The 17917-nt window shown below is 37.8% G+C and overlaps 1 protein-coding gene across 1 annotated transcript in view; it reads left to right on the forward strand.

Moving 5' to 3' along the window:
- The window catches only part of MAP1B (microtubule associated protein 1B), a 67512-nt gene that overhangs the window by 4052 nt on the left and 45543 nt on the right, over positions 1-17917 (forward strand). Inside the window, exon 2 of the mRNA XM_083817983.1 lies at positions 1088-1189. Within this exon, the coding sequence (XP_083674109.1) occupies positions 1088-1189 (102 nt within the window). The remainder of the gene's footprint in view (positions 1-1087; positions 1190-17917) is intronic.

Here is a 17917-nt window from a genome sequence, read left to right on the forward strand (position 1 = left end):
ATGAGGGTTTGGCCACGCACCTCTTCAGGGTTCTCCTCCAACCCAAAGGTAGCAAACCCCTAAGGGATTTAACTCAACAACTTCATGCAAAGACATGGCCAGGTTTGTGGGAAGCGGCCAACAGACACTTCCTTAGGTGCACTCTCTTCTGCATTTGCCAGCTAATTTGTATAAGTCTAGTGACGTTCCCCTAAGAAAAATCAATCAATCAATCAATCAATCAATCAATCACTATGATGTTGGTGCTCAAAACCACAGCACTGTCTGGACTTACCTGTACTACAACAGTCTATTCATTGTTTTTGAAAACTTAACAAAAAAACTAGAAAAATACTAAAACATATTCTCCTGTTAATTGGATTTTTTTTGATGTTATCATCAAAATATTATGGTAGGAAACTAAACTTGTGTTTTGGCTATGGTGATTGTTTTTCCCTGGTCAAATGTCAGTCCTTAAAATGTTTGATTCCAAAATACATTTTTATGGTCATATGTGTCAACTGTATCTTTTCCATCGTAGCTGAGGAGGAAATAGAGATGTGATGTTTATTAAAAGAAAAAAGATCAAATGTAGCATTTCTAAATCTCACAAGTAGAATTTTGATACTTTATAAATAAAAGATCACTTAAATTTTAATTTAAAATGTGGGACGCTTCAAAGCTTTTGAATGAAGAAGTCAGCAATGTAATACTTTTTATTTAAATATTAATTTGCAACATGTGAGGTAACATTGTCCATCTCTTTCAGTTTTGTAAATAAGTGTACTGCTAATTTAAAGTCAACGCAGGGACATCAATGGCTTCTCACAATGTGGCTTCTAGGTTGTAGGACCAGCAGTCACAAAGCAGGGACTTTAAGGATTGCCACCATTTGGAAAGCCAGTTTTCCTCTTTCTTCTGGCTGATCCCTGTCCAGAGTGCTTCTTCTGAGCACTCCACACTTTGCAAAAGATGGCTGTGTGGCACGCCCAGAAGGGAGGCTGGTTTTGGAATTTACGAATATGCAAATAACATGAGTGTAAACTGAGGAACAGTCTATATATGCTGATATATCTAGCTAGATGTGTTTTTGTGTTTTGAATTTTAGGAATCCGATCATGGGACACAAACTTGATTGAATGCAACTTGGATCAAGAACTGAAACTTTTCGTATCTCGCCATTCAGCTCGATTTTCTCCTGATGTTCGAGGTGAGCTTTTGGACATGTCAGAGAATGCTTTGTTTTGCTTGTTTTTAAGAACAGAACTCATAAATACACTTGGGTATTACATGGCCCATTTTCATTTGTTGTTCTTTACAATGAATACTTTTTTTCTGTATTTTTAATACATAGCTTGAAAATTATATATATATATATTTATTTTTCTGACAAAACAAAATGTCTGAAATGTTAAACTAATCAGACCTTTAGGTTAGTTTGATGTATATCATCATGATTACTTTGGTAATAGATATTAATGTCAGGTCCCCATTAAAGTTAAGTGAAGCTTACTTTTTGACTGGACAGTTTGTTTCTGTAGTACAATCTGGTGATTCCAGAGACCGAAGCTGCTCCTTACTGCAGTAGGCAAAACACATAAAAAAATAACCTGAAGGTTAGCTCCACAGTTCAATAGAGCCAGAAATGGTCTCACGGCTGTTGTGCAAGTGTGGCTCAAGCTTTGTGTTTCTCCCCAGCGAGCTTGGTACTTTTTCTTGGTATAAAAAGCAGAGGGGTGGAGGGTCTGCCTTGGCTCACAGGAACTTTCATTGGCTTTTATGAAGAAATTAGCACTTTACAGGGCTTATGAGACTCAATCATTTCTTCTGCTGCCTTTTATTCAAGCTTGTCCTTCCTTCCTCTAGAAGATTCATACAATTAAAAAAAAAAAAAAAAGTTTTTTAAGTATAAAATTTGATTTTGTTCTCATTGCATGGGAATCAAAATGTTTGGTAAGTTTTTTTCTTTCTTTTTTTTTTCTTTTTACCATCTTGTTTCTTGAATGCAAACACTGAGTGAGCATGTATGAAGTTAATTTTGGCTTTCATATAAAAATATATAACCTTTGCACAGCAGTATAGCTTGCTTTCAATGGTGAACATATTGTGGCGGTGTGCATATTGACTAGTACAACCAAGAACTGACAAATACTATAAATTCTGGTTTCAGGGACATCTCTTAAACACAGTGAAAAAGGGTATGAAATATATCATACTACCCCATCACATTCCTAAGGGTCAGTTGTTACATGCTGTTGACAAAGAGATCCTGATATCTTGCTAGCATGATAGCACTGGCCTGATGGTCTTGAATAATGCAGTAAAATGTCTTGTGTAACTAATTCCAGGATTGGTTATAACAGGTTTTGCTGTCATGTCCCCATATCTATAGAGATTTGGCTGGGTTTAAGAAAAAGATGTACCTCTATGATTTTTCACCTGATTTAAAAAACAACAGGACTGGTACAGGAATACTTGGGGCTGAATTACATGGGATTAAACTCAGGGCTAGAATACATATCTTCATCTTAAATGTCCGGAAGGAAATTTAACTCAGTGACAACAATCACTTCATTTTACAGAGAAGTTATTCTAATAAATGAAATTAGCATAATATATTTTCAAGAAGTGTACTGTAAAGTAGAATATATCTTTAACATATATATGTTTTACTTTAGAAAACAAGGGAAATAAAAAAAAAAAAGAAAGAAACCTGTGCTTCTCCTTCAGCACAAATATTCCAGTCACTTTGATATGTTTGTTATCATATTAAGATGAGCATTTGATAGTATTGCTCTTGATAGCATTGCATGACTTAAAATAAAGCAAATACTCCAGTTTCATATGATAAATGAAGGAAGATTATGCACCTCTTTTTTTCAAATTCGAATTTCAATTCAATTTCAAAAAAGATTATAGAATTTTCTAGGAATCTTTCTCTAGAAATTGTATATATATATATTATTTTTTTTTTGTTTGACTAGACTTGCCTGTTTAGTCTGTCATTGTGTTGAATTACAGCTTAATTGCATGTGACTGGAATTCATCAACATCTCTATGACAAGCGGTAATGAATGTGTTTTTCAGCACTGCTCAATCTTTAAACAATAAGCTGCCAAAATCCATGTTGAAAGAGACTAAAACCTAGAAAAAAAATGAACATCCAGGAATAAAACTAGCCCTCTTGACCATTTTTTTTTTCTCTCAGATTTTGTATGGAAACCCATTGGCTCCTTTTCAGTCCCATAGCACATATCAGAGGACAAGATTTGGGTTTTTTTCAGCTTTGATGCTGAATTTGCCTCAGGTTCCTTTGTGTCTTCTCAACTGTTTGAGAGCAAGGAGGGGTGCTTTTTGTTTTTGTTTTGCTCTGTGGTCATAAAGTTACAGAATATTTGTTTTCTGTTACAATGCACAAATGTTGAATTTCAGTGACTGTGAAACTGGCAACTCATACCAAACATACTGAAGAGATTGTAAGGACATACTCCTTTATGGCTTCAGAAATTCTGTGGAATTTGGGTAACTAGGTGACCTGTTGTCCAAGGAAAGTATTCATCCAAGGTGATGGGATTGTGTGTGGCATGTCAGATGGGATGTAATTAAACAGCCTTTTTTTCAGTCTTTTGAGACTGAACTCTTTGTGTGACTCAAACATAGGGACAGTTTACTCTTGAGGAAGGGTAGAGTCATTTAGTGAGTCTGCACAGCCCTTGGTACAGTGAGGTCTGAATACTGACTGAAGCCTGTTTGATTATCATGTTTAATTATGATAATTGCAGTGCTGGCTCAGTACATGCTTGTATGCTTCTCAAAGCAGCTTGAGGATACACGCAGCAGTAATGTGAATGGTATGACTCGTTCTCCAGGAGGAAGCTTGCAGGAAATTGGGCCAACCCTGTCCCCATGCCATATGCCTGCAGTGTTGAAGGAGAGACATGTGAGAGAAGATGTCTGTCAGAGCATTCATGTGTTTTCACTTGAGGAATTTGAGGTGTAATCCTTCTGTTTGTAGTGAATAGCCATGTACATATTGATTTTGAAGGGAGCATGACCGGGTCCCAACACTCTTTTTGTGCTCTTACCAAGGGAATGGATTGTCACAATGGTATTTGCACATCCTACACTCAGTTGCATGACAATTTGTGGATGATTTATGATTCCCTGAAAAATAGGATTCAGAATGGAAATGGTAGCAGATCTTTTCTGATACCTTGTAAAGCAGCTGAGTTAGCAGACTCCTTAATAATATCAAATCTTCCAGGAATGTTGTTATCAGGTGCTGGTGAAAAATGAGTAACAGAGCTTATTAAATGGTTGCCAAGACAACAGGCAACATGACTTAAAAGGGTGTTTGCCTCTGTTTTTTCTGTCAGATACTGGTGATGACTTCCATCTTATGGTTAGCTTCACAAGGACAAAAAATTCAAACAATGAGTTATAATGTATATGCTGGAAAAGGAACTCTGTGTCTGGTAATGAGGCAAAGCAAATGGAGGTGGTTGAAATTGCAGCTGTAGCTAGCAATCCTTTCTCAATTAAAATAAATAAATAAATAAATATATATATATACATATGTATATATGTTTCAACTGCATAAAGCTGAGTATCCTGCTTCACAGAAGGCCAAGTAAGTGAATTTTGCATGGAGGTGGAACAACTGAGCGCCCTTCCCTGCAAGACTTCCACACCTGCCATTTCGTCCCTCTGCTTCCACCTGTGGACACTTAAATGTTATATTGGTGTTTATTAAAGCCCTTGTCTAGATAAAATCAGTTTTATTGAGATAGCTGATCAGTACCTACCCACCTCTAAGCTTCTTGGTCTCTGTGAAGAACTGCTGCTCAAGCATTGTTCAGTGGCTACTTTATCCTTCAACCACGTTTCATGAAGAGCATGCATCTGTGGAAAATGCATTTCCTGCCTGAGCAGCACCAGAAGGTCCTGTTGCCCACCAGTCAGCAGCTGGTGATTGCACTGGCTTAAGTGAGTCCTTCCTTACCCGTACACAAGACTTTATTTTTACCAGCCTGCCTGTGGCTAGGAGAAACCTGTCAAAGTGCAAGAGGTTTTTGGACTTGCCTTCTTCAGGTTTCCTAGGGAAGGCTCTTGTTCTCTGATTGACATTGCCCCCTAAAAGCCTAACACCCTTAAATCTGAAAGGTACCATTTCAGAAGTTACAATTAAGGATTATTAGAGTCCTGTGGAGAGATTTTGGGTTGGGGGGGGGGAGGGCTTTGGTTTTCAACACCTGTAGCATGGGGTTTCCCATTGCTGTTGTCAAAGCAGATCTGCATCCAGTTAATATCACACCTAATAGCTTGTAATATGAGCTCGTGGAGTTGCTGATGAAATCCTAAAGGGCGAGGGTTTTGCGCTTACTAAAATCTTTTTTTTTTTTTTTTTTTAAAAAAAAGCTAAGAATTAAAATTTCTGTTTTGCTTACTCCTACCTAAATCATAGAGGGACAGCAGTCATCAGCCTGGCTCTTTGCCCACCTCTGCTACGAGATCTGTCTAGAAGATGATGTAGTCGTGTTGTGGGTAAGAGAAAGGGGTGGACTCAGATGGCATCTCAGCACTGTCACCAAGTGCCCAGGAATTAATTCAGACTAAAAAGTCAAGTTGTTTGGTATGCATATTTAGGGACAATCTATAAATATGATTCTACAGCTATTAGAGGCTGTGATAGCTGGAATAGCTATCAAGTGGAGTCATTTTAGCTCATTATGTTTGGAGAGGTTAATTTTAGCTGGCTACCGAACTTGTTTTGTGTTTTAGAGTATTTGTGTCTCAGAAGAAAGAAAATGGAGGTGGAATAGGACTTGCATAGGGAATTGAGCTGACTCACACTGCTGTGGCAGTGGCTGGTGTCCCCTCAGGGCGTTGCAGCCTGTGGTGCAAAGGTGCAGTGGTGATGCTGCTGGCAGCACTGGGAGCACAGGGGCAACCAGTGGGGTAGCGCGCGTGGCGCTCTTGTCTGCTCACGAGCTCTTTTTGTGTGCACTGCTAGGGTTTTGGTGGCTCAGGAGATGATTACAGTGCAACTGCCTACATGTCTGGGTACACGAACTGACAAAGCCTTTCTTTTTTAGTACTAATCAAAATGCCAGAGATGGGCTAATAAGTGATTCTATTTTTTTTTTTTAGTGAATTAATTCTTGCACTTATGTGACAATCATTTTGGCACTGACTTCCACTCCTGCTTTTTTAGGAATGATCTCAAAGAAAATTAGCATGAATTTACATTACTGCCACAACACCAGTACCTGCTGATGCTAAGCTGCTAACATGAATCAGCAAAACAGCTAGGAGTTTATTTTTAAATGCCTTGCATCACAAGTACATACAACGAGTTGTGTTAGACTAGTCCATATTTTACAGGAACAGGTTTTTGGCCTATGTGAGATGGCTAGCAGAGGCATAGGATTAAGTTAATGGTGAATAATGATAGAATTTCAACACCATTATGAAATTTTTATCCCCATTCCTCATTATTAGTTGGATAATTCAGCATACCTAAGAGTATATTTACAAGGGTTATTTTGTTATGGTTATTTTAAAAATACTTACAGAATTATACTTAATTCATCTTTTACAAGACCTCTCAATCTTTCTTTGCTAGTGGTTTGTCTATTTCAGATGTCTGAAACTGAAGACTTCAACAGTTGGGGTTTTTTTTGGCCCTTGCTCAGTATCCTTTATAGATGAACTGCCTCTTGTCTCCTCCATTATGGATTCATAATAAATTTGTAGCCAGAGCATCACTGACTTGTTTTTGTTTGTTTATTTTGTAACAGATAACTTTTTTCTCAGATCTCTATTTTTCTTGATTTTGCCAAGATTTATCTTTTTTAATTGCCTGAATTTTCTGTTTATTTCTGTAACTGTTTATCAGTCATTAGAGAGAAATATTTTATGTTTGTAATTGGACTTTATAATGGAGAAAAAAAGATTGATCTTAGTGTTTTAAAGGTCAAACAAGGACCAAACGGTGTGTTGTAAAAATGGTGAAAAGCCAAATTTAAACTTCCATTTCTTGTCTGACCCAAAGCGGTGCTTTATTTGCAGTGAATTGCCTACCATTGTGTTCACCAGTAGGACCAAACCCAGCCTGCGCCGGGAAGAATAGTTTAGACACTCCTTGTCTCTAGGCTGAGTGGTAAGGGTAGCATGTTATCAGTCCCTCTTTCCCAGTGTTGCATGAGAAGCGCCACTATGAGTGCTTCCATCAGCCTCACAACAGCATGAAGAGTTTCAGTCCTGGTGCACCTTATAGAGACAAATGCAGAAAGCATGGCAAGAGATGTGTTAGTGCCGGCCACGGATCCAGGTGCTCCTGTCTGTAGACTGCTGAGACTACACCTTAGTACCTCACGGGGCATATAAGTAGGGAATCTACATGCTTTAGTTGATGTTAGTCACAAATAAGAAGGTGGGTATTTTTGTAGCAGACACCCATGTACTTACATCAAACTTCCTGATGGTTCCTCCAAAAAGACATGATGGGTCCTTTTGGCTTATATTCACTGGTTGCAAACTATTCCTAGAGTCAAGCAGAAAAGTCTGTATTCCTGATGGCCTGGGCTTGCATGCTGTTTGTGTGGGGTATGTGTGTGCAGCATAGACCCATAAGCATTAAGGACATGACTCTTCTAGTTCCTGGCATTCCTACTGGTTGGAATTAGGCTGTTTATGGCTCAAAACTAGTTGCTGATACAAGGCAAAATTAAGTTTAAAAAATAATAATAATAATAAACCCAGCACTGCATTCAGAGATGAATTTTTGTGAACTTCAGTATTTTTTTGGTTGAGTTGAAGTTGAGGGCTTCTATGTAATGGTGAGATGAGTCATTGACCTGTGTGTCTTCTGTATAACTGTATGTGAGAAGCTTAGGGTGTTATTTAAAAACAAAACAAAACAACAGCAAACAAAACAGAAATCCATCCAAGGAGGCAGACCACATCCTTGCGGTATTATCTCAGGCTGTGTAATGTCTGAGTGACTCTAATGTGATACGGGGACCATTGGCTGGAAGTCAACCCCCCCATGACAAGATAGGCAGCCTTGAGAAGCTGTTCCAGTGTAATGGCAACTCTGTAATTCCTCTGACAAAAAGACTGATCCCAGCTTCACCTCCCCATTCTCAAGGCACAAATAGGCTCTTGAAAGCTCTTTGTGGTGGGTTGAACCTGGCCAGCAGCTAAGCATCCACGCAGATGCTCACTCACTCTCCCCACCCCTCCCATGAGAGATTGGAAAGAGCAAAAGCAAGAAAACTCATTGGTCAAAATTGGCACAGTTAGGTAAAGGAGAGAGGAAAACAAACAAACAAACAAAACAAAAAAACAAAAACAGCAAAGCAGAGGAAATCATTCACCACCTCACAAAGGCAGACCAATTGCCATCTGGTCTCTAAACACTGGCCACCTTGGAAACAAAAAAAACCCACGGTTTCTTTTTCCTTGACCCCAACTTTTATTGCAGAGCATGAGTTATATGGTGTAGAATATCTCTGGCCAGTGTGAGTCAGCTGTTCCAGCCTTCTCTCCTCCAAAGTTCTTGGCAACCCCCAGCCTACTGGGGGCAGAGTGGGAAAAAGAAAGTCTTGACACTGTGCAGATGCTGTTCAGCAAAAGCTGGAACATTGGTGTGTTATCAACACTGTTTGAGGCACAAATCCAAAACAAAGAACCATACAGGTTGCTGTGAAGAAAGTTAAGTCCATCCCAGCCACAGCCTGTACACTCTCCTAAGGTGGGTTGTCTCCTGATATTCATTTGTGTATGAGTCCTTTCAAAAGATGATCAGAAAAGGACTGGTACTTCCTGGATCACTTTTAGTGTGAGGAAATCAGCATCATGAAAACTGTCCTGACAACACTGGACAGACAATACAGACTAGAAAAGTATTAAAATAGTGAAAGGCAAACAAATCTTTTTTGTGTTTGAGTCATGCTTTTGTTGGCACCATTGTTGAACTTCTGGGAAACAAATACATGATGCCATCCGACAGTCCCTTAAAAAGAGAGTCCAGCTAGAGACAGGACATGAAAGATGCTAGGACACCTCCTGACACAGGTGTTTTAGCAATCCAGCATGCTTTAATAGCCTCAGGTTCTGTCTTGAATTTTTCAGTCTTCCAAGACCTCCATGGACCTTAGACAAACAGAAAAAGGGAATGGAAAATTATTTTCTATATGAACAGGACTTTAGATATAGAAGGCAACGCCTCTAAGAATATCTCCAGTAGGATTTAATGCCTGTAGCAAGTTACTAATTTAATGGTATTAGTCATAATTATTTGTCTCATGCTATTGATTTTTTTAAACTTATCATTTTTAGCTGCAAAGCTTACATTCTGACAGTTCATTAGGCTTGGAAGATTTAAATATTTTTCAATGCTAATTAGGATCTTGTACATTTAATGTTTCCTGACAACTTACTAAGTTTTATTTTTTCTGTCTACTTTTTCAGTGATTGTATTACAGAAAGCCACTCTTCTTACATTTCAATCCACTATCCATACAAAAGCTTGATATATATATATATATATATATATATATATATATAATTGTGTCCTTCAATGTGAGTTGCTGAGTCAAATGAAAAACAAACCACCCTTCAACAGAACACATGGAAGTCATGGAAGTCACCAAAAAGAAATCCAAATGGAAATGATGTATTGTTTATGTGACTCCTTAGAAGTAAGGATGGGATGCTTTGATCGCAGCACTGTCTCAGATGCATAAATAGTTTGGCTGTACCAATTGTATTCCTGGAGAGTCCCTGATGGGAATAGTTGCACTGCAACTAAAAACCCTCTGTACCAACTAAAGCCTGAACAAGAGGAATTAGAATTTGTCTCCAGCTTTGGTGGGATAACATCATTTCATGTCAAGTAGGGGTTACCATGTGGAAGGAGGGAGAACTTTGTGACTTTCATATTTCATGTTAAACAGGAGGATCTGATTGTATTAATTTGTTGGGAGGAGCCGTTGCCTTTCTACAGTGGGGAAGAAACCCATTTACTGGACTATGCCATTGGGTGTGGGTCTTCTGCAACCATTTATTGACAATAATCACAGGAAAGAGGAGACAGAAAACATTCCCATTTCCTTGAACAGTACAGGCTTACTCTTCATTCCGTTGAACAGTGTAATACAATCATGTATTATAACTGTACTTACCAAAAAAAGTTATAGTTTCATCCTCTAGATTGTTTATTGGCCTGTGTGCTCCCTTTGCAATTAAATTGGTTTAAACTGAAAACAGATTCCAAGCTGAGGAATACATCTCTTGCAGAGAATCTGGAAGAAAATTTTTATAGATACTTACTTTATTTTACAGATCAGTTTTTTTTTTTTTTTTAAACTTTCAGTCCATTTCTAACTTGACTCTTTTTTTCCCGCTGATATTGGAGACAGCTGGACATCTATGAATTTACCAGCCTCCTGCAATCCTGGTTAAGGCCTTCCTGAGTACTCTGAGAGTCAAGTTTTTAAAATAATGCCTTCTGCTTTTGAGGGAGGTGGTGTGTTCAACCCAGGGCAATGTTCAGTCAGGCACAATAACACTTTCTCCCTTGCTGTCTTGCCCTGTAGTCACAAAAAAAAAAAAAAAAATGTAGAGCTGAATTCAAAAGAAGGGGCCACTCCAAAAGCTTTCTTTCACTGTCAGAAGTAAAAGAGCAGTGGTGCAGACAGCCCTCCATGGAGCTACCCTACCAGGTTCTGATGAGCTGTTGCCTTGGCCCAATACAGGGCAACTCCATGGAGTGCAGCCCCAGTCTTTATTCTGTGGGAGTAGAATGATCCTATCAGTGACAGATGGGGCCTCTCAGAAGATCTTCAGAGGACCTTCATCCTGCTCATAACATCAGCATTCAGTATTGCTACAGCACTGTTTTGGCACAGCTTTACTGCCATGTTTCAGAGACATGGTGTCTCTGCAAGGGCAGCTTTTGCTTGGACAAACCATAGATCAGAGACTTTCTTTGATGACATTCACACCTAATTTTTTTTCCCATTTCCCTGTTTTGCTTTGGTATTTCGTCACCCTATTTTAAAAATTATATCCTGTTCCCTTCTGCTTTCCTAAAATGTGTGAAATGCTGAGTTTGGATGTTAGCAGATGTTTTCAAGGTGACAGAGAAGCTAATGTGGATCATACTTACTCTTCTTCCTTTCCCTGCTGCAGTTCCTCTTCAAATCTTCCTATATGTCACAGTAAGTCAAGGTAATGTGGTGGTAAAATGCAAACGGCACATTGCTACTACTGGGACTTCCAGGCTTGCTCCCTCTCTTTGAGCCACACCACAGCTAACAACAAATTAACTTTTTACTTTTTTAAGATACGAGTTTATAAAAGCTGTGGTTAGGAATGTCTCAGATCACAAATAATGTTTTTAAATTCTTCCTCCTTCTACCTTCCTTCTGCTACTAAATATATTAGAGGCTTCTTCCAGCACTTCCAACTTCTTTTTCTGATGTTCCTTTTGAGGAGATTGCCATCCCTGTCAGTGATTGTTATCTTAGTCTGGATAGTGATCAGATCAGATTTAGACCAAAGTCCTTTCCCAACCTCAGCAAATATTACTCCCTGTACTATTCCGTATCTGCTACTTACTTGCAAAGGTAGGAAACTCAGGCAGAAATGGCTCAATATTAGACTATCTGTTTTTCATTAGTTGTTCTGGGTCATTGACTAGGTGTGGACTGGACACAGTAAAGATCCCATCAATAATCAAAAAAGGAAAAAAAAAAAGGATAACGCAAATTCTCAGCAGAGCAGCAGAGGTGTAGCTTAAGTGGATCTGCCTTGCTGTAGTACTAGAACAATAATTATTGCTTTGTAAGTGTAATTAATAGGGCAGATATTCTCCACCAAGTTGATTGTTTGTGATCAAACCACAAACTGGCTGTGTAAAGTTTGGAATTGCGGTTGCTATAGCTCAGAGTGTAATAACAGTTTCACTGCTGAATTTGACACTGTTACAGATTTAAGTGTCAAAGGCTTAGACTCTGAATATTCTCACCAAATATTTAAAGAACTTTCAAGACTTGTTTTTTGCAAGCCTGTGAAATGAGAAGAATGGTAGAAAAGTAAAAGGAATCTCAATCTTTCAGTTCTATTCATATTTTATGATTATCTCTCATATCATTTAAATTGTTACTATTTTCAAACATTACCTTTTTCTGGTACAGAATTAATTTGTAATAATAACACTCAGATGCAAAACTCTTTCCAACCAAATTTTGTACATAAAATTCAGCATCATATCACACAGTCAAAACTATCAAATTTAAAACTTGACAAGAGCAATTAAAAAAAATAGCATTCCACATCATGTTTTCTTACCCTTTCCCTTTTTTGGAAATAGCCTGCTGTGAAATTAATGCTCACTCATGCTTTTTTTTTGCCAGTAGATGGCATTCTCAATGCCCATACTTGTTGCAATGCAGCAAACTGGCATGGACCAAGCTCAGTATGAATACTTCTCTACAGCTTTTAGGTCATAGTACTTAATGTGATACATATGTTTCTACTTTGCTCTGAGATCTTGCTTGGAGTTCAAATTTCATACAATTGAGATCTGTTGACTGTGAAGGACAAATTCCTCAATGTGAAACGAGCTCAGCAAACTTTAGATTTAGAAGGAGAATACTGCTTATGCAGGGCGATAGCTGTCACAGCTTGAAGACCACAGGTAGTGATCATGATGAAAATGCTTAACATTAAATTAACTCTGCAGAGCCAATAAGGAAAAAAGAAAGACCATTATACAAATGGTTGTATTTGTGCATAAATTAGTGTATGCTGTATGTGTATCCGAGGAAATACTTGCTACATTAGCCTTACAGATGATGTATTCTGTGTATTGTCAAGTTGCCTCTAACAGACCTGCGCTTCTTCCTATTTTGAAGCTGGCATATAACTACAGCAAGACATGAAGTAGTGCTTCCTCTCTGGTGCTGAATTCAGAGCATGGCATGAAATAGAAGACCTGAGACCTAATCAAGTAGACTCTGACTCACTTGTCAAGTTTAGTATATCTCATTTTTTTTTCCGTTGTCTCAGTCTGTGGTATGACTGTCTGTTAGGAGTAGAGCAATACAGTAGCATGTAGTTTGACAAAGCATTTCAGTATTGTCTATCTAAAAATATTTGTTCATACAAGTTAAATCTCAGTGTAGCCTTTTGCCTTCCTTAAGGGCAGAAAAAAAAATAAATAAATCACGGCTTTCTAAGTGACTGTAGAACATGATATATCCCAAATTAAGAGATATGGAACTTAGTTCTTAACTTTGTAGAGTATAAAGACTGTCTGAGACTGTGTCACTCAGATGCTGTAGACAAACCTTGATCTGGTTTGTTCGGTTGCAGGGATGTAATAACATTTGATTCTTTTTGTCTTGCTTCAGTTTTCTATCAAGGACTGCTCTGCCAACTGTGCCAGTAGGGAATCTAATGTCAGTGATTTATGCAGTGTGGTCTTCATTTGAATTCAAAATGAGGCCACCATCTCTCTTCAAATAAGACACCAGCCAGATGTTTGAAAGTAATCACTCCAGCGATCACTCAGCTTGGCTTGAGAATAACACAAACGATGAAAAGCTGAGATTAGCCATTCACCAATTTAACTCCTTCAGATTTCTGCATTGTATTAAAAAAAAAAAAAAAAGTGAAGGACATTTTATGAGACTGAACACCTGCATACATCTGCATCAGCAAAACCTTTCAATTTATGAAAATACTAGTAAATTGACATTCATATACTTGTCCATTTAGCTGATTTATCTGTGGACAATGTACCAGGGCTCTGGACTCTCATAGGGAGCAGGTGTCTGTTATCACTTACAAATAATAATAATAATAATAATAATAACAACAACAACAACAACAACAAACACAGCCAGATGTTTATCTTAAATTGTGATAACTATACCATTTTGACAAATTCTTCTTTTAAGAATTGTAAATTCTGAGTAATTTTACTGACAGCAGAAGGGTCGCTCTAAATTAACCCAGACATTTATTAGGACAGCATTGGAGTGCTTTTGAAGAGTTGATATTTGTAGAGCTTATCTATAGATGGTTTGAGGGAATTGGTAGTGAAGAACTTATTTATAGTTTGTAACAGGGTTGCACACAAAATGAAATGCAGCACTGCTGAGTTGCTGTGGCACCACAGCAACTTAAAATCCTTGATAGTTTGGGCATTGCTGGGGCTGGCTATAAATCAGCTAACTTCCATTAGACCTAAACTTCTGTAGGAAGCTGAATGTTTGTGTGACGCATAATCCAAGCTGGTGAAGTAGCCTGCCATCTCTAACAAAGCTTAAGTTAAGTGGGAGTGAAACGCTTCTAAGCAGTGCCATGTGTCCATGGAAATGTGTGCTCTGTGGTTACAGAGATGTTCTTATCAGTCCTAAATCCAGAAATGCTTACCAGGTAAAGTAAAAATGTCATGGGAGGTTGAAATAAATGACATTTTGATTACCCCTCAGAGCCTGGCTTAGTGACTGACACAACCTTCAAATCCTGGGGGAAGAGAAGTGGCAAGGAGGGGTCCATGCCTTTTGTCACCTCTGTGAAGCCATCCCCGCCTTCACACAGCTGCTTATCTCGTGGCAGAGGGTTAATGAGAAGACTTCGGGGCTGGAGTTGTGGAAGATAATTTGAGTTCCATCTGTGTGGATTTCGATCTGGTGGAGTTCATTAGCATGCAGACAGGGCTTGAGCACATATCTTCCAAGAGGCCCATGACTTCCAGGCATTTTCACACTTCTGCAGATCTGTTGTGCCTTATGGGCTTGGCCCACATTTTCATATTAGCACAGTTTAATTAAGCAAGGAGAGATTGCTGCATTTCCAGAATGATCTACTGATATAGTAGATCAATATTTATTACAAAGATTATTTCAAATAAATGTCTGTTCTCTTAACACAGATTTGCTCATTCAAGGGCCCTAGAGCCATTTGAGAAACAATTAAATCCTCTCTGTTGTGAAGTGGAATATTAAAAAGGATTAACACTGACAGGGCAAGGCTTCTTGCTAGTTTAAACTACGTTCCCATTTCTTGCTCTTCTAATCTGATATTTAGGCTTGATGGAAGAAGGTGTGTTCAGAAACAGCTTCCCACTCCCTGCAGCAGTGTAAGTGTAATGGGGGAAGAAAAATGGACCAGGATGTTGGCTAAAAATGATCAATCCCAAACAGAAACACAGAGCTGTAGAGGAATATACAACCAGTGTGCTGAGAAGAATTTTGGATAGCTCAATTCCATGCACTTGTCATGGTTATCCAAATTGGAAGTGCAAGGTTCGGTCTTCTAAAGTGGTCCAGTCTTCTAAACATTCACGTGAGCAGCCATCACTATGGAGCCATCTAGTAGATGTTACATGAGGAGAGACCACATGTTCAGGTCATTTATTTTATAAGTATTTATAAAACAGTATATTATACATATTCTTTTTTTTTTTTTTTTAAATTGCACTTTTCAGGTTAACGTTCTTACGAACTACTCAGTAACATAACTTTGTAGAAATGTATCAGTCTATAAAAAATGCAGTAAGGACTATAATCACCAAGTTAGAAAGTATGCCTAAACTGGCAAATATGGCTAATTTGACAAGTGCAGCATAAAAGACCTTTACTTTGCTGGAATCTTCAAATATAAATTGAATTTGTAGCTTAGGAAGCCTGTTTAACAAGAAAAGCCCTGTACCTGAAATTTCTTCTATTGGAAATCAGTCAGATTTTTCCTACTAATTCAAATAAACGCAGGATCTACCCCAACATTGTTTATTATTCCGTTCTCCGGGGGTAAGTGCTTTTTTTTTTTTTTTTCCTCAAATTAAGAATATTCTTGTGCATTTTTACTGTTTCAGGTTATCATCAGGTGTAGGTGGGTTGGTTAACATCTAAGAAGAATTCTCCTTAGAAAATGAAGTGTGTCAGACAACCTGAATTGTGCTTCATATGAAAGTAAAATAAAATAAAATAAAATAAAATAATGCCTATAATACAATGCAGTGAAAGCTTCCATTAGAAATCTAATGTCAACCTTTAGATTTCTTTCTCAAGATAAAATTTTAAAATTCACAGGGTAAGTGAACACATTAAGGATGAGAAAATACGTTAAATACTGAATTACTTTAATTTGTGGGAGACAAAATGGAACTGCAGTGATATCATGTACCTTAAAGTACATGTGATAGTACAAAGTGATATCATGTACTCCTGCATTGGTTTTTCAACTGATCACGATCCTAAAGTATATTTGAGTTATAGTCATTTAATATTAGGTGCATCAAATGTCTCACCAATGCTGACACTTTGTCATTCTAATGGAGTATAATTTATGAATGTCTGTAATTACACAGCTTGCATGTAATCAGCAAGATTTTTAAAAGGGGTGTATCATATCTAAAATAACATTTTCTGCATTGCACAGTCCAATTTCACCTGACATTTTGCCAGCCAGGGCACAAGCTTTCTGCAGGAAACAGCAAAGTATCTCTGGTCTCCTTTAGACAAAAGAGGGTGGAAAATTAAGATTTAAAAATTTGATTCTAATTGTGCTGATAAAGTATTGCATCATATAGATCAAACTACTGTAGATCATAGATACTTCTTTTATTGTTTTAGTAACTTGCTGTATTTGTTATGCATGAAAAAAAAAACGTTTTTGATAACCCGTGTTGATCATACTTGCTAATGAGCCAATGCCTACAATTGCTCCACTTAACTTAAAGAAATCTTCAGAACATACAGTGTTAGCGGGTAGATAATGAGCACACACAGTAGCTGAAGAAACTGATTAGTTTAATCACAGTTATTTTGCTTGCTGCCAAAGTGTAGGAGGATGGGTGATGCCACTGGAAAATGCTGAAGTATTTAACCTATGGCTTTGTATTTATGGAAAAATCAGTTCAGCCATTCTCTTTCAGAAACACTGGTATTGAAAAATATTTCTCCATTTTAAAAGGAGTAGACATTTACTACCTTGTTCAGATCAATTTATTATGAAACAGCATGACACAGTACTACAAATCTTAATAATGCCCAGAGGCATCCACGTTAAATTTGTTCATTTAATTTTTACTGCATTACTTTTCTCATTTAAACAACAATAGTAATGTAAAGTTAGTCACAGAGCTCCAATAACTTGCAAGGGTCCTTCCACAATATTCTCTACCTAATTCTGAAAGATTCATCTTTTAATATGCAGCTTCAGATTTCAAAGTCAGATCAATATTTTAGATAGATAGTTGAACACCTGTGTGTTTTAATTGTTAGGGTTTTTTTTTTCTTTTTTTTTTTTTCTTTTTTCTTTTTCCTTTTTTTTTTTTCCATATCTGGGAAGCTGCATATTTGCTACTAGTTCTCCTAGTTCAATCAAAGGACTTATTGCCAAAGGCTATGGGATATTCTTTAGGCAAAAACCCAACTGACTGAAAGAAAATGGGTGAGAAACACAACTTGCACTGGATCAGGGATTTCCACTGTCAAAAAAGAGGTGCCCAGCGCAACATTTTACTTTCCTGTGGTTGGAAACCAGTCATGTAAAAGATGTAGTTTATCTTTGAGATGGATATTGGTGATAGAATTGCTTGTGAGAGTGTTCTCTGCCAGATGATGAGTAGATCAGTAAAATGGCAGCCAAGTTTGTCCACTGCTTATATGATTGAGCAAGGTCCAGGTAAAGCTGAGAGAAAAGAGCCCCTGAATCAGTCTGGATTTTATACGGAAGAGCTGGATTTTTTTCTTGTGCCAACTTTGTTCTGAGAGTTTTTCAAACAAGGTCACCAGAACACTGGACTTGTCATGTTCTCCATCCTGTACCAGACCCAGAAGAAAATTAGGCTAGTGCTGAGAAGGATAAGAGAAGGTGGCGATGGGAGAGACTAGAGGTAACTTTCTTTTTCTGG

The sequence above is a fragment of the Anser anser genome (genome assembly GCF_964211835.1).
Source record: "Anser anser genome assembly, chromosome: Z".
Taxonomy (NCBI): Eukaryota; Metazoa; Chordata; class Aves; order Anseriformes; family Anatidae; genus Anser; species Anser anser.